Genomic DNA, 17847 nt, shown 5'->3' with positions numbered 1-17847 from the left:
AGAACTGCATACGTGGCTGGATCAAGTACGAGACCTGTAAAGATTAAGTGAGAAGGAGCTCTTTCTGGTCCTCTAAAAACTAATGGTATTAAGCAGGAGATGGTATTAATTTAGCTGATCCCAGTGACTATTAATGTTAGTTGTAGTTGAAGCATTCACCTCTGGGCCTGCTGTTTCCTCTCTGCTGAAGGAAGTAGTTCATTTGTCCCATGACAATGAGTTCCTCGTCCCTGTCTTTCCAGTTCCATCCAGGTCTTCTAAGCTGGTCATAAAGTGGTTCTCCTGACAAAACCCCAAAAATCACAGAATAAAAGCCAGATAAGACCTCATAATTTCTTAGGATGCCCCTTCATTCCCACACAAGGTTTCCTCATAGAACTGTCAGAGGTTTTTTTTTTTGTTTTTTTGTTTTGTTTTGTTTTGTTTTTTGCGGTACACGGGCCTCTCACTGTTGTGGCCTCTCCCGTTGTGGAGCACAGGCTCCGGACGCGCAGGCTCAGCGGCCATGGCTCACGGGCCCAGCCGCTCCGTGGCATGTGGGATCTTCCTGGACCGGGGCACAAACCCGTGTTCCCTGCATCGGCAGGCGGACCCCCAACCACTGCGCCACCAGGGAAGCCCTGTCAGAGTTTTAAGAAGACTCAAATGTTTATAATTAATTGAAACTGTAGTGATTCCATTATTCGGTCAGACAGTCAGTCAACCCAGTATTTATTGACAGCTCTGATTTAGGTATAGAGGGTTCCATTGTAAACTAGGAGTCAAGGTCATTACACCCACAGAGTTTACGGCCTGGTAAAGAATATGAACAAATAAGCAAACAGATTAATTCATGGTGATGAGTGCTTTAATGGAACAAGTTCAGAGTTCAAGAGTTCAAACCCGGTGTGTCAGGGAAGACCTTCCAGAAGAAATTATATATACACTTGGACCTGAAGGAGTAAGATAATGAGGTAAAGATGCCACAGACCTGAAGAGATGGAAGAGGGGATGATGAAGAATGTTCTTGTTGACTGAGCGTGTGAGACTGTGAGGGGCAAGAGGAAACCTGACTTGTTTCAGAAATACAGTGTAGAAAAGAAGAATGTGAGCAGTGAGGCTGGAGTGGTAGCAAAGGCCCAGGCAGAAAAGGTCTAATTGACCAGGTTACAGACTTTATATCTGTTTGAGCAGTGAGGACCCATTGAAGTATTTAAAGCCATGACTGTGTTATGGAAATAACATAATCAGATTTGTGTTTTCAAAGGCTCACTCAGGGGCTTCCCTGGTGGCGCAGTGGTTGAGAGTCCGCCTGCCGATGCAGGGGACATGGGTTCGTGCCCCGGTCTGGGAAGATCCCACATGCCGTGGAGCAGCTGGGCCCGTGAGCCATGGCCGCTGAGCCTGCGCGTCCGGAGCCTGTGCTCCACAACGGGAGAGGCCACAACAGTGAGAGGCCCGCGTACCGCAAAAAAAAAAAAAAAGCTCACTCAGGGTACTTACTGTGTGGGAAAATAGTTGGAGTAGAGCAAGAGGTGGGCCAGGAAACCAGTTGGAGGTTTTTGAATTCTGCAGGGCCTCCAAGAGTTGGGGATTGTCCTTTCCTTTGATATCCAAATCTAAATAAAATTAAATGACACCCCCCCACACCCATCCCACATAACCCAGGATGAGGTTACATTTTCCTCGTCGTAGTGCAGACTTCTAGCTCAGAATTCCTGCTTCTGAGTCGGTTCTTAATCCCTTTTTCCCCTGTCAGTTCCTGTAGTTGATGGTCTCTCCTGCAGTGCTTTGCCCCAACAGTTTGATCCAGCTCCTCATCCTTCAGTTCCCTAAGGAGAAACCAACATAAGTCTGTTAGGTGTACTAGACTTGTACTGAAGTTGTGGGTAGAAAGAAGGATACTTACCACAAAGGAAAGGAAGCGATTTAACATTTTTGTTTTAGTGTTTATCAGATGTTACAGCAAATATCTTACTGGCCTCTTTCACCTTAGGCCTCCGCCTATTGCCATTTTCTGCAACCCATTCTAGATTTGGAGGAATTCCCTTTGCCCTCTGATTTCTCTGTTCCCTCCATCCCATACCTCCTCCCTTCCAAGCTATCAGCAGGCAACTCCAAATTAATTTATGGTGCAAAATAATTTTGTTTGCTTTTGTCTCAGCTTTCCCCTTCTACACAATGCCCAGACCTTGCCTTTCATACCAAAAAGAACCATTAGTGTAATTATCTAAAAGAAAGTACCAGCTAGCCCAGATCAGCAACTCAAAGAACAAAGGGAAAAGCTGTGGGTGGAGAGATTTGTTCCATCTGTTCTATGTTCCCTTTTTCCTTTTTTCTGCCTTCCTGTGGATTAATCCAGTTTTTTAATGATTCTATTCTATTTCTTTTGTTGACTTGTCAGCTATAACTCTTTGTTTTGTTATTTTAGTGGCTGCTTTAGTTTGTATTATACATTTGTTTTAACATATCACCATCTACTTTAAAGTAATAATCATATCCCTTTACATATAGTATAAGAACCTTAAAACAGTATGCTCACCTCCTGGCCTTTATGCTATTGTTATTATCCATTTTACTTTTACATATTTTATAAATCCCACTTTACATTGTTACTATTTTACTTTAAACAGGTCTTTACCTTTTAAAGATTTTTTTCAAATAAGAAAAAATTGTTTTATATTTACCCTTTCATAGTTACCATTTCTGCTACTCTTCATTCTTTAGTGTAGAGCCATTTCATACCATCATCTTCTCTCTGCCTAAAGGGCTTTCTGTAACATTTCTCATAGTCATGTCTACTGTAGTTGAGTTCTTCCAGCTTTTGTTGCTTTGAAAAAGGTCTTTTTTGTCTATGTTTTTGAAAGGCACTTGTGTTGAGTTTAGAATTCCAGGTTGACTTTTTTGTTGTTCAGCATGCTAAAGATGTGGCTCTACTGTCTTCTGGTTAGCGTTGTCTCTGATGAGAAGTCTTCTGTCATTCATATCTTTGGTCTATTGTATTCATTCGTCTTTTCCCTCTGGATGCTTTTTAGGTTTTCTGTTTATCATTGGTTTTAAGCAATTTGATTATGCTGTACTTTGGTGAGGTTTACTTCATGCCTCTTGTGCTTGGGGTTAACTGAGCTTCTTGGATATGAGGGTTTGTCATTTACATCAAATTTGAAAAAATTTCCGCCATTCACTCTTCATATATATTTTGTCACGTCTCCTTTGGGGACTCCAATTAGACATATATTAATCCTCCTGAAATTTTCCCACAGTTTACTGATGCTTTTAAAATATTTTTTAGCCTTTTTTCTGTGTTTTACTTTGGGTAAACTCTACAGATATGGTTAAGTTAGCTGATCTTTTCTTTGGCAGTGTCTAATCTACTATTAATCCATCCCATGTATTTTTCATCTCAAACATTGTATTTTCATTTTTAGAAGTTCAGTATGGGTCTTTTTATATCTTCAGTGTCTGTTTAACCTGCTCAGTCTTTGCTTTACCTTCTTGAACATATGAAATACAGTTATAATCACCTCTCCAATACTCTGGCCTATGAACTTTAGCTGCCATGTTCTACCTGGACTCTCAGCTCCAACTCCTCAACTCAGGGAGATCACTGGGCACTGTCTGATCTTCCCCTCCCTGCACTGTAGCCAGGAAGCTCTCCACACAGTAAGCTGGGAGCAAGCCTAGGGCTCATCTCATTTGTTTCCCCTCTTTCAGGAGTCTCTATCCTGTACTATCTAATGCTCAGTGTCTGAAAACTTATTTTATATATTTTGTCTTTTCTTTTTTTTGTTGTTTTGTTTTGTTTTTATTTATTTATTTATTTATTTATTTATAATTTTTTTTATTTTTTGCTTTATAACAAATTTAATCAGTTATACATATACATATGTTCCCATATCCCCTCCCTTTTGTGTCTCTCTCCCACTCTCCCTATCCCACCCCTCCAGGCGGTCACAAAGCACCGAGCTGATCTCCCTGTGCTATGCGGCTGCTTCCCACTAGCTATCTACCTTACGTTTGGTAGTGTATATATGTCCATGCCGCTCTTTCACTTTGTCACAGCTTACCCTTCCCCCTCCCCATATCCTCCAGTCCATTCTCTAGTAGGTCTGTGTCTTTATTCCTGTCTTACCCCTATGTTCTTCATGACATTTTTTTTCTTAAATTCCATATATATGTGTCAGCATACAGTATTTGTCTTTCTCTTTCTGACTTACTTCACTCTGTATGACAGACTCTAGGTCCATCCACCTCATTACAAATAGCTCAATTTCATTTCTTTTTATGGCTGAGTAATATTCCATTGTATATATGTGCCACATCTTCTTTACCCATTCATCTGATGATGGGACACTTAGGTTGTTTCCATCTCCGGGCTATTGTAAATAGGGCTGCTATGAACATTTTGGTACATGTCTCTTTTTGAATTATGGTTTTCTCAGGGTATATGCCCAGTAGTGGGATTGCTGGGTCATATGGTAGTTCTATTTGTAGTTTTTTAAGGAACCTCCATACTGTTCTCCATAGTGGCTGTACCAATTCACATTCCCACCAGCAGTGCAAGAGTGTTCCCTTTTTTCCACACCCTCTCCAGCATTTATTGTTTCTAGATTTTTTGATGATGGCCATTCTGACTGGTGTGAGATGATATCTCATTGTAGTTTTGATTTGCATTTCTCTAATGAGTAAAGATGTTGAGCATCCTTTCATGTGTTTGTTGGCAATCTGTATATCTTCTGTGGAGAAATGTCTATTTAGGTCTTCTGCCCATTTTTGGATTGGGTTGTTTGTTTTTTTGTTATTGAGCTGCCTGAGCTGCTTATAAATTTTGGAGATTAATCCTTTGTCAGTTGCTTCATTTGCAAATATTTTCTCCCATTCTGAGGGTTGTCTTTTGGTCTTGTTTATGGTTTCCTTTGCTGTGCAAAAGCTTTTAAGTGTCATTAGGTCCCATGTGTTTATTTTTGTCTTTATTTCCATTTCTCTAGGAGGTGGGTCAAAAAGGATCTTGCTGTGATTTATGTCATAGAGTGTTCTGCCTATGTTTTCCTCTAAGAGTTTGATAGTGTCTGGCCTTACATTTAGGTCTTTAATCCATTTTGAGCTTATTTTTGTGTATGGTGTTAGGGAGTGATCTAATCTCATACTTTTACATGTCCCTATCCAGTTTTCCCAGCACCACTTATTGAAGAGACTGTCCTTTCTCCACTGTACATTCCTGCCTCCTTTATCAAAGATAAGGTGACCATATGTCCATGGGTTTATCTCTGGGCTTTCTATTCTGTTCCATTGATCTATCTTTCTGTTTTTGTGCCAGTACCATACTGTCTTGATTACTGTAGCTTTGTAGTATAGTCTGAAGTCAGGGAGCCTGATTCCTCCAGCTCCATTTTTCGTTCTCAAGATTGCTTTGGCTCTTCGGGGTCTTTTGTGTTTCCATACAAATTGTGAAATTTTTTGCTCTAGTTCTGTGAAAAATGCCAGTGGTAGTTTGATAGGGATTGCATTGAATCTGTAGATTGCTTTGGGTAGTAGAGTCATTTTAACAATGTTGATTCTTCCAATCCAAGAACATGGTACATCTCTCCATCTATTTGTATCATCTTTAATTTCTTTCATCAGTGTCTTATCATTTTCTGCATACAGGTCTTTTGTCTCCTTAGGTAGGTTTATTCCTAGATATTTTATTCTTTTTGTTGCAATGGTAAATGGGAGTGTTTTCTTGATTTCACTTTCAGATTTTTCATCATTAGTATATAGGAATGCCAGAGATTTCTGTGCATTAATTTTGTATCCTGCAACTTTACCAAATTCATTGATTAGCTCTAGTAGTTTTCTGGTAGCATCTTTAGGATTCTCTATGTATAGTATCATGTCATCTGCAAACAGTGACAGCTTTACTTCTTTTCCGATTTGGATTCCTTTTATTTCCCTTTCTTCTCTGATTGCTGTGGCTAAAACTTCCAAAACTATGTTGAATAAGAGTGGTGAGAGTGGGCAACCTTGTCTTGTTCCTGATCTTAGTGGAAATGGTTTCAGTTTTTCACCATTGAGGACGATGCTGGCTGTGGGTTTGTCATATATGGCCTTTATTATGTTGAGGAAAGTTCCCTCAATGCCTACTTTCTGCAGGGTTTTTATCATAAATGGGTGTTGAATTTTGTCGAAAGCTTTCTCTGCATCTATTGAGATGATCATATGGTTTTTCTCCTTCAATTTGTTAATATAGTGTATCACGTTGATTGATTTGCGTATATTGAAGAATCCTTGCATTCCTGGAATAAACCCCACTTGATCATGGTGTATGATCCTTTTAATGTGCTGTTGGATTCTGTTTGCTACTATTTTGTTGAGGATTTTTGCATCTATGTTCATCAGTGATATTGGCCTGTAGTTTTCTTTCTTTGTGACATCCTTGTCTGGTTTTGGTATCAAGGTGATGGTGGCCTCGTAGAATGAGTTTGGGAGTGTTCCTCCCTCTGCTATATTTTGGAAGAGTTTGAGAAGGATAGGTGTTAGCTCTTCTCTAAATGCTTGATAGAATTCGCCTGTGAAGCCATCTGGTCCTGGGCTTTTGTTTGTTGGAAGATTTTTTATCACAGTTTCAATTTCAGTGCTTGTGATTGGTCTGTTCATATTTTCTATTTCTTCCTGATTCAGTCTTGGCAGGTTGTGCATTTCTAAGAATTTGTCCATTTCTTCCAGGTTGTCCATTTTATTGGCATAGAGTTGCTTGTAGTAATCTCTCATGATCTTTTGTATTTCTGCAGTGTCAATTGTTACTTCTCCTTTTTCATTTCTAATTCTATTGATTTGAGTCTTCTCCCTTTTTTTCTTGATGAGTCTGGCTAATGGTTTATCAATTTTGTTTATCTTCTCAAAGAACCAGCTTTTAGTTTTATTGATCTTTGCTATCGTTTCCTTCATTTCTTTTTCATTTATTTCTGATCTGATTTTTATGATTTCTTTCCTTCTGCTAACTTTGGGATGTTTTTGTTCTTCTTTCTCTAATTGCTTTAGGTGCAAGGTTAGGTTGTTTTTTCGAGATGTTTCCTGTTTCTTAAGGTGGGATTGTATTGCTATAAACTTCCCTCTTAGAACTGCTTTTGCTGCATCCCATAGGTTTTGGGTCGTCGTGTCTCCATTGTCATTTGTTTCTAGGTATTTTTTAATTTCCTCTTTGATTTCTTCAGTGATCACTTCGTTACTAAGTAGTGTATTGTTTAGCCTCCATGTGTTTGTATTTTTTACAGCTCTTTTCCTGTAATTGATATCTAGTCTCATAGCATTGTGGTCAGAAAAGATACTTGATACAATTTCAATTTTCTTACATTTACCAAGGCTTGATTTGTGACCCAAGATATGATCTATCCTGGAGAATGTTCCATGAGCACTTGAGAAAAATGTGTATTCTGTTGTTTTTGGATGGAATGTCCTATAAATATCAATTAAGTCCATCTTGTTTAATGTATCATTTAAAGCTTGTGTTTCCTTATTTATTTTCATTTTGGATGATCTGTCCATTGGTGAAAGTGGGGTGTTAAAGTCCCCTACTATGAGTGTGTTACTGTCGATTTCTCCCTTTATGGCTGTTAGTATTTGCCTTATGTATTGAGGTGCTCCTATGTTTGGTGCATAAATATTTACAATTGTTATATCTTCTTCTTGGATCGATCCCTTGATCATTATGTAGTGTCCTTCTTTGTCTCTTCTAGTAGTCTTTATTTTAAAGTCTATTTTGTCTGATATGAGAATTGCTACTCCAGCTTTCTTTTGGTTTCCATTTGCATGGAATATCTTTTTCCATCCCCTTACTTTCAGTCTGTATGTGTCTCTACGTCTGAAGTGGGTCTCTTGTAGACAGCATATATCTGGGTCTTGTTTTTGTATCCATTCAGCCAATCTGTGTCTTTTGGTGGGAGCATTTAGTCCATTTACATTTAAGGTAATGATCAATATGTATGTTCCTATTCCCATTTTCTTAATTGTTTTGGGTTCGTTATTGTAGGTCTTTTCCTTCTGTTGTGTTTCTTGCCTAGAGAAGTTCCTTTAGCATTTGTTGTAAAGCTGGTTTGGTGGTGCTGAACTCTCTCAGCTTTTGCTTGTCTGTAAACGTTTTAATTTCTCCATCAAATCTGAATGAGATCCTTGCTGGGTAGAGTAATCTTGGTTGCAGGTTTTTCTCCTTCATCACTTTAATTATGTCCTGCCACTCCCTTCTGGCTTGTAGAGTTTCTGCTGAGAGATCAGCTGTTATCCTGATGGGGATTCCCTTGTGTGTTATTTGTTGTTTTTGCCTTGCTGCTTTTAATATGATTTCTTTGTGTTTAATTTTTGACAGTTTGATTAATATGTGTCTTGGCGTATTTCTCTTTGGATTTATTCTGTATGGGACTCTCTGTGCCTCCTGGACTTGATTAACTATTTCCTTTCCCATATTAGGGAAGTTTTCAACTATAATCTCTTCAACTATTTTCTCAGTCCCTTTCTTTTTCTCTTCTTCTTCTGGAACCCCTATAATTCGAATGTTGGTGCGTTTAATGTTGTCCCAGAGGTCTCTGAGACTGTCCTCTGTTCTTTTCATTCTTTTTTCTTTATTTTGCTCTGCAGCAGTTATTTCCACTATTTTATCTTCCACCTCACTTATCCATTCTTCTGCCTCAGTTATTCTGCTATTGATCCCATCTAGAGTATTTTTTATTTCATTTATTGTGTTTTTAATCGATGCTTGATTCATCTTTAGTTCTTCTAGGTCCTTGTTAACTGTTTCTTGCATTTTGTCTATTCTATTTCCAAGATTTTGGATCTGGGAAATAGAATCTTGGATCATCTTTACCATCATTATTCTGAATTCTTTTTCAGGTAGACTGCCTATTACCTCTTCATTTGTTAGGTCTGGTGGGTTTTTATCTTGCTCCTTCTCCTGCTGTGTGTTTTTCTGTCTTCTCATTTTGCTTATGTTACTGTGTTTGGGGTCTCCTTTTTGCAGGCTGCAGGTTCGTAGTTCCCGTTGTTTTTGGTGTCTGTCCCCAGTGGCTAAGGTTGGTTCAGTGGGTTGTGTAGGCTTCCTGGTGGAGGGGACTAGTGCCTGTGTTCTGGTGGATGAGGCTGGATCTTGTCTTTCTGGTGGGCAGGTCCACGTCTGGTGGTGTGTTTTGGGGTGTGTGCAGACTTTTTATGATTTTAGGCCACCTCTCTGCTAATGGGTGGCGTTGTGTTCCTGTCTTGCTAGTTGTTTGGCATAGGGTGTCCAGCACTGTAGCTTGCTGGTCGTTGAGTGAAGCTGGGTGCTGGTGTTGAGATGGAGATCTCTGGAAGATTTTCGCCGTTTGATATTATGTGGAGCTGGGAGGTCTCTTGTGGACCCGTGTCCTGAAGTTGGCTCTCCCACCTCAGAGGCACAGCACTGACTCCTGGCTCCTCAATTTGGGATGATTTGTTGTCCATTCATGTATTCCACAGATGCAGGGTACATCAAGTTGATTGTGGAGCTTTAATCCGCTGCTTCTGAGGCTGCTGGGAGAGGTTTCCCTTTCTCTTCTTTGTTCTCACAGCTCCCGGGTCTCAGCTTTGGATTTGGCCCCGCCTCTGCGTGTAGGTCGCCGGAGGGCGTCTGTTCTTTGCTCAGACAGGACAGGGTTAAAGGAGCAGCCTCTTCGGGGACTCTGGCTCACTCAGGCCGGGCGGGAGGGAGGGGCACGGAGTGCGGGGCGAGCCTGCAGCGGCAGAGGTCAGCGTGACGTTGCACCAGCCTGAGGCGCGCCGTGCGTTCTCCCAGGGAAGCCGCCCCTGGATCCCGGGACCCCGGCAGTGGCGGGCTGCACAGGCTCCCGGAAGGGCGGTGTGGACAGTGACCTGCGCTCGCACACAGGCTTCTTGGCGGCGGCAGCAGCAGCCCCAGCGTCCCACGCCCGTCACTGGGCTCCGCGCTTTCAGTCGCAACTCGCGCCCGTCTGTGGAGCCCCTTTAAGCAGCGCTCTTAATCCCCTCTCCTCGCGCACCAGGAAACCAAGAGGGAAGAAAAAGTCTCTTGCCTCTTCGGCAGCTCCAGAGTTTTCCCGGACTCCCTCCCGGCTAGCTGTGGCACATTAGCCCCCTTCAGGCTGAGTTCTCGCCGCCAGCCCCAGTCCTCTCCCTGCGCTCTGACCGAAGCCCGAGCCTCAGCTTCCAGCGCCGCCCGCCCCGGCGGGCGAGCCGACAAGCCTCTCGGGCTGGTGAGTGCCGCTCGGCACCGATCCTCTGTGCGGGAATCTCTCCGCTTTGCCCTATCCAGGTATGTGGGGAGTTTCTTGCCTTTTGGGAGGTCTGGGGTCTTCTGCCAGCGTTCAGTAGGTGTTCTGTAGGAGTTGTTCCACGTGTAGCTGTATTTCTGGTGTATCCGTGGGGAGGAAGGTGATCTCCGTCTGTCTTTTCTTTTAGTTGTTTGAAGCAGTAGGGTATGTCTGATCCTTAGCTAGCAGCGGAAATCCAGAATGTATCTTGAATCTATGGATATCTTATCATCTCTACTGCTTTCACCATCATCCTCCCTCTCTTGGCCTGAGAGATCCTTTCTGGTCTATCTGGTCCCCTTACTACCTCTCTTGTTCCTCTCTGGTCCATTATCTACTTAATAGCCCAAATGGTGTTCTTAAAGCATAAATTAGATTATGGCATTCCCTCACTTAAAACTCTTTAGTGGTGTTCTAGTGCACTTTTATTTATCTATTTATGTGGCTGCATCGGGTCTTAGTTGCGGCATGCGGGATCTTTGCTGTGGCACGTGGGGTCTTTCATTGCAGCGCGTGGGCTCTTCCTTGTGGCACGCTGGCTTCTCTCCAGTTGTGGCACGTGGGCTTCAGAGTGCACGGGCTCAGTGGTTGAGGCGCGCGGGCTTAGTTGCCCCGCGGCATGTGGGATCTTAGTTCCCCGACCAGGGATCGAACCTGCTTCCCCTGCATTGGAAGGCAGATTCTTAACCACTGGACCACCAGGGAAGTCCCTCTAATGCACTTTTTTTTTTTTTTTTTTTTTTTTTTGCTGTACGCGGGCCTCTCACTGCTGTGGCCTCTCCCGTTGCGGAGCACAGGCTCCGGACACACAGGCTCCGCGGCCATGGCTCGCGGGCCCAGCCGCTCCGCGGCATGTGGGATCTTCCGGGATCGGGGCACGAACCCGTGTCCCCTGCATCGGCAGGCGGACTCTCAACCACTGCGCCACCAGGGAAGCCCTCTAATGCACTTTTAATAAAATCCAGATGTCTTACTTTGGTTTTCAGTGTCCTGCATGATCTGGCCCCTGCCTACCTCTCCAAATTCATCTCTTTGTTCCCTACATTTTAGCTACATTGTTTTTCCCCATTTCCCTGAATATTCCAAGCTCAGAAAGACCTCAGGGTCTTTCTGTATGTGACCAGGCAGCAGCCCCTAGCCATTGCACCAGGGAACCTACAGCAGATCCTTTCCTGTGATCTACCCAGACCCATAAAATTCTCTGCATGTGGGGAGTATCCTGAGTCCTGGACCACATTCTTATCCTTTGTAGTTTTTCTTAGAAATCAACTGTTTAGCTAATGCTTTGGGATTCATTTAGGGCCTCCATTGAACCCTAAAACCAAGCACACTATCTGGCACACCTCCACTTGGACTCTTCTTCAGAGAACAACTTGTCAAGTTGTCAGGGAGGCCTCTCAGGGTCTCCTCATCTAAAAAGGTCCCCCTGTTATTTTCTGTCTTAATTCCCTATTCCTTTCTTAGGAATATTTACAACAGTTTCTGTTTTTTATGAGCTTGTATTTTGTCATCCTCCCCACTAAATTAAATATTCCATGAGGGGAAGGGTGAAATCTATCTTTTTCACTATTCTCAGTATCCATCACCCTAACTGTCACATAGTAAGTATTTAATAATATTTGTTGAATGAAAGGATACTTAGTCCTCTGACTTTTCTCCAGCCTGTATATGCCCATCCTCTTTCTCCTTTGCCATGAATTCTAGTAGAGGATGTGGGACACGTGGTTCAGAGAAAGATATTTTTTTAACATGGGACAGACTTAAGTCTGTCTTAAGCATGCGTAAGAACTGTGCTAGCCTCTGAGTCCTGTGTTGGTGCAAGAAGTTTCTTAGATCCACAACTGTAGTTGTTTCTTGATCATTCAGTTTACCCCCATGAAGGGGAAAGCATGCTTCTGAGCGTAGAGTCCTTGAATCTCAGAAGCAGAAATGGATCTAGAAATGATCTGGTATCTAGCCCAGCAGAACAGCTGTGTTCATCTGACTTCTGCTTAAATTCCCCTAATGATACGTTGCTCATAGTCACCTTTGGCAATCAGTTTTATCGTTCGATACTTCTGATTACCAAATGCCTTCCTTTCTGAGCTGAAATCTACCTTCTTGTAACTCCTACCCCTGCTCTACTCTCTGCCTTCCAAAAAACAGATCTACCTCCAGCCCTCTTCTCTACTCATGACTGCCCTTGGTGTCTTTGTCTCCTCTGACTTTTCTCCAGCCTGTATATGCCCATCCTCTTTCTCCTTTGCCATAAATTCTAGGCCTCTCACCACCGTTCTGGTCATCCTCCACTGGGAACTCTAGTTTTTAAGGTCAGCCTTGCAATGTGATACTCAGAAGATCTGCTTCTCACTGAAAATAGCTGTGTAAGGGCAAGATCCTTGTCTGTGTTTACCTCTGCATACCCCATACCTAGCACAGTGGCTGGCAAACAAAGGGTGCTCAACAAATGTTTGTTGAATGAATGAACGAGCTCCCTCTCATGCTGATTGTTCTCATGTCTCCAACATTCACTGGTGAATTTAATTCAAGTTGATCCTGTGAGGTTAAGGGATTTCATCTCCATTTTATAGATGCACAAGCTGAATCCCAGAAAAAAGGTGGTGATCATTCACTAATCATCATACCAGTATTAGAACTCAAGTGTTCCAGCCCCAACTTCTGATGCCTGGGCCAGTGGTTTCAAAGTTTGTTTTGTTTTAGCAGTAGAACTCCTTTTTTGCAAAGGTAAGATTATATGAAACTCTGGTATACAAAAGCTAAAACCAGAGCTGTTTTGACAGAAGCTGGGATGAGGCCCAGGCTCTACCGAGGAGCTGGGAGTTCTGCAGGGCTCTGTGGAGCACAGTTGGAAAGCACTGCAGTCTTCTGCCCTGGCATCATCCTACTGAAGGCAGCCAGGGCCTCATTTGATCAGCCTTAGGCTGATTAGGACCTCTCAGAGCCTTGGGCATGATGCTTCATCTTTCCTCTTCATCTCATTAGGATAAGATTTAATGACCTTGCCTAGTCCAGGTGCCATCAGTCCAGATTTTCAGACCTCTCAACTCAGAATCCAGATTTCTTTTACCATTCTTAGCATTGCCAAGAGAAGAGACACTTACTGATTTTGCATCAGCATCTGGTGAACCCCTGGCATTGTCATCATAATTATTCTTCACATCTGTTAGCTCATGTGAAGTATGTCTTTGCTGAGTAAAATGAGTACTAGAAAGGTGAGGTTATTACTGTGCTGATAAATACAGAAACTAGAGTTCACTTTTTTCTTGAGCTATTGCAGAGAACTTCGGTTTACACTCTAACTCTGAATGAAGAATAAAATACAACTCCCCACCTTTGTAAAGTCCATCCCATTCTGTTTTCTCATTTGATGTTCTCAGCATGACAAAGGGTGAGTTTTCCCCATTTTACAGATGAGGAAACTAGTACTCAGAAAAGACAAATATCTTGCCTTGAATCACATACCTAGTGAGAGGCAGGAGCCCAGAAGTAGAACCCAGGCATCCTGTTTCCTGGATTGGATTCCTGTCCTTGTCTCAAAGTGGGGCATTGCTATAATCATCTCTCCTGGAAAGTAGGAATCTGAAACCTCACCTGCAGAAATGGGGTGGGATATGGTTTAGGTATCCTAGAGCACCTCAGAGACTTCTCTCTTCAGAACCATTTCTAGGAAAGGGCTTCATCAGTTAAATTTCCTGAGATATGGATGAATTGCTGTCTCATGCTAGATTTGACTGTAATCCCATGGTTTACCAAGCAATTTTAGGTGAGAATTAGAAAGTTGTCCTAAAATCCTAAACCATCTTGCCAAAGAGGTCTTACTGTATACCAGACAAGTTCCTTGAATTTAACGTTCATCAGAGGCCCTGTATGAATCCCAAGCATTATCTAAACACCTAATCTCTAAGAAAAACCACAAAGGACAGTGTGATATGGTCCAGGACCCAAGACATCGCCCATAAGCAGAGAAGGCAGTGGCCAGAGGATCTGACTTGGTATGGGTAGAACCCAACCATGAGAGGGAGTCTGCTTCAGGTTCTGTAGTGCAAGGAGTAGGGGCTGCTGCATGGGGTTGGGCCGTGGCCTGGGTGTAGAAATGTCAGGATGAGGTTCCCTTTACAAAGGCTTTCATAGCCATTCTCTCTTTTTTTTTTTTTTTTTCTTTGAGGTACGCGGGCCTCTCACTGTTCTGGCCTCTCCCGTTGCGGAGCACAGGCTCCGGACACACAGGCTCAGCGGCCATGGCTCACGGGCCCAGCCGCTCCGCGGCACGTGGGATCTTCCCGGACTGGGGCACGAACCCGTGTCCCCTGCATCGGCAGGTGGACTCTCAACCACTGCACCACCAGGGAAGCCCAGCCATTCTCTTTTGATGTTCACAAACCCCTTGGGAGAAAGGGGCCTCCCATGTTATAGGTTAGGAGACTGAGGTACTGAGGGAAGCACCTTGTCTGCTGAGTGGCAGAGTCAAATTCTAACCCAGATTCTGTGCTCCATGCCCATGCTCTCACTACTATACAACCCCAGCTTCCTTGGAATGTTTCCATAAAACAAGGCAAATATGAAAGGAGGGAGGAAACATAGGAGCAGATCCTTTGCAGACAGGCCTTTAGCCAGCCATCCAGAAGCATTTCTGAGGTGTCCTGCTGGCTAAGAGGGTCAGCTTCTAAAGTGACTTCCTCTAAGCAAATGTATCCCTTCTTCAGCACCCCTATTCCCTGCTCTAGCATCTTGTGTTAGGGCAGACTCTTCCCAGAATAGCTTTCTTTTTTTTTTTAAGGTTCTCCTTGTCAGAAAAAGCCTAAGACATCCAAACCAGAAGAAAACTCAGAGACCATCTAGTCTAAAAGGAAGTCTCTGAGGAGATCCATGTCCAGAGAGTGGCATTGGGCTTGACTAAGGCCACCTAGTGAGAGCCAGAGCCATGACTGGTACACAGGCACCCTGTGACCCAGCCCAGGGCTCTCTGCTTTGCTGCCTCTTACTCCACCCAAACAGATTCCTGGGAGCCAGCGCCCTGGCAGTCCTTTCAGGCTAGTCCCTGCTGTAACTCTGGTTTTACTGTTTTCCAGGTGAGACCTTTGCCCTGGGAAATAGCCTGGCCCGGTCCTTGGAGCCACACTCAGACTCAATGGACTCCACCTTGAATCCCACCAACCTTGTCAGCGCCTCCCAAAATCTTCGAAACCCTGGGTACCGGCCTTTGCTTCCATCCTGTGGCCTCCCACTGAGCACTGCCTCGGCTGTGCGCAGGTTCTGCTCCAGGGGTAAGCTTTTCAGAGTTCTGGCTATCCTGCCCTCTCTCATTCTTTCCTTCCTGAACCCTGGGAGGCAAGAAAGGACTTAACTCTGTTGCCTGCTGCCTGGAGGGTGGACTGGGGTCTGGGCTACCATTGTGCCTGACTAGGCACCTGGGGAGCAATTGAAGCTCTGGGATTAGCTTGAGAATAACAGAAACTAAGAGCCAGCGACCTAGAGCCAAAGGGACAGGGAAGGAGTCCTTCATTCATTCATGAGCCATTTATTTGAACACCGTCTGTGTTTGTCATGGGGATGCAAAACTCAATCACTTCTTGTCCTTAAGGAGCTCAAAGTCTTGTGGGAGAGACAAACACTTAAATAGATAACTTGAAAACAACATCTTGAGTGTGGCTAAAGAGATACACTTTGAGTTGCATGAAAACTGCAAGAAGGAACACCTAACCCAAGCTTGGTATCCAGGGGAAGCTTCCTTGAGAAAGTGTCTGACATTTTAAACGTTGACTATATTAATGTATTAGGAGTAGTAGAGGAGGGAGAGCTTTCCAGGGAAGAGAGTACAGTATGGACAAGGGCAAAAGGATAAGAACCAACACAGATTGTACCAGGAACTACATGCAGTTTGGTATTGCTGAAAAACAAAATGTAATTCTGGGACTTCAAAGGGAAAAGCCTGCAAGCGTCAGCGGTTGTATCATAGAGGACCTTAAATGCCACGTTAAAGAGTTTGGGGTTGATCTTGTAGGTAATGCGAAGCTCTGGAGACTTTTACTTAGAGACAAGACCTAAACAGGTTTGTGTTTCCAGTAGATCATTGACTACTGTGTTGTGGATGGAGCTGAGGCAGGACAAGAGTAGAGAGACCACTTAGGAGGTTACTTAGGTTTCTGGCCAGACCAGAAATGATAAAGGCCTAGACTAGGGCAGTGGTAGAAGGTTTGTAGAAGAGAGAATAGATTTGAAAACTCTTCATGAGGTAAACTGAGTCAGATTCAAGGGTTGTGACAAAGGAGTGGGAATGTCTCCCAGGTTTCTAGAAGGGGTGACTGGATAGATGGTGGTGCCATTCACTGAGAGAGGGAACCAACCATAGAAGACAAAGAAAGGGAGGGAGCCCGTGGGTCATCTAGGTGATACCCAGCAGGCAGTGGCTGTGCAGGTCTGATCCTCAGGGAAGAATACTGAGCTGAAGTTAAATATTTGGGAGTCGTCAGCAAAGAGATGGAAGTTGAAGCTGTAGGGTGAATGACCCCCCAACTCCCAGGAGTAGAACAAAAAGAACAGTTGACCAAAGAAGGAGTTCTGGGGACCAACAAAGTTCAGGAGGAGGGAACAGGAAGAGGATCCCACCAAGGGGACAAAGGAGTAGTCAAATGTGAGGAAAAACAGAAGACTTTGGTGCCGTGGTGGCCAGGAGTACAGAGAGTGTTTTAAGACGAGTACAACCCAAAAAGGTTTGGTAAAATAGGACTGAGAAATATCTACTGGATGTGGTGATTAGTGAGTAATTGGTGATCTTAGTAAGAGCAGCTTCAGTGGTGCTGGAGGGTGGTGAGGGCAGATTGCAGTGGGTGGGGATATCAAGGAGAGTTTGATGAGAAAAAAGGTGACCTTCAAAAGAAGGTCTTCTAGAGTGGGTGCACGCTGGGCATGTTTATCAGCAGACAACTTGAGCCTTCCAAGAAGAAGAAATTAAGAATACAGGAAAGAGAAAGTAAGGCCTTGTGGGTGGTAGAAAGGATTAGGGATCAGTCTTAAGACAGAAGGAGGCACACCTTGCTCCCTGAGACTGGAGGGAAAACTGGCTGTGGCCGTAAGAGAATGGAGAGAGGGCTGAGTAGGGAAGGGCTCCAGAGTGCCAGGAGATTGGACCAGCCATAAAGAAGACAGGAGAAAATGAGTCAAGGAGGAGGGGATGGTTTGCAGGAAACACGAAGGTCCAGCGATGCTTGGAGCTTGGAGGCTAGTTTGCCAGTTTACAAGAGCTATGGTTTTCTTGTGTGGTTCTTAGAAACCTAGATGTGGGGTGAAAAAAGACAGTTTGAGAGGTAAGTTTTTACATTGAACTAGCAGGGCAGGAGGGGGCAGGGAGCGGGGGAGCAGGTACTCAGTGGAGCTGGAAGAAGAGGAGTTTAGATCATCAACACTGGATCTGGGCAGGGCAGGGAAGAAGCAAGGCTGAGAGAAGGCTGAAGGATGGAGAGACTATAAGTTTGATGTGCTAAAAAGATCTTTGTGACATAATGGTTATGGGGACATAGGTCCCAAGAGAGTTGAAAAGGTGGGATGTTGGGGTCAGAGAGGGGGGATGTTTAAAATTCCGAAGTGGATTTGTTCCAAG

At 43.7% G+C, this 17847-nt stretch overlaps 1 protein-coding gene across 6 annotated transcripts in view; it reads left to right on the top strand.

Annotated features, from left to right (window-relative positions):
• The window catches only part of SCMH1 (Scm polycomb group protein homolog 1), a 199266-nt gene that overhangs the window by 173898 nt on the left and 7521 nt on the right, over positions 1–17847 (top strand). For all 6 annotated transcript variants that reach the window (XM_082616150.1, XM_082616153.1, XM_082616149.1 and 3 more), the window contains one exon: positions 15320–15514. In XM_082616150.1, the coding sequence (XP_082472276.1) occupies positions 15320–15514 (195 nt within the window). The remainder of the gene's footprint in view (positions 1–15319; positions 15515–17847) is intronic.

The sequence above is a fragment of the Mesoplodon mirus genome, assembly GCF_964341445.2.
Source record: "Mesoplodon mirus genome assembly, chromosome: 3".
In the NCBI taxonomy this organism is placed as follows: domain Eukaryota; kingdom Metazoa; phylum Chordata; class Mammalia; order Artiodactyla; family Ziphiidae; genus Mesoplodon; species Mesoplodon mirus.
This window is presented reverse-complemented; position numbering and strand designations above follow the sequence as displayed.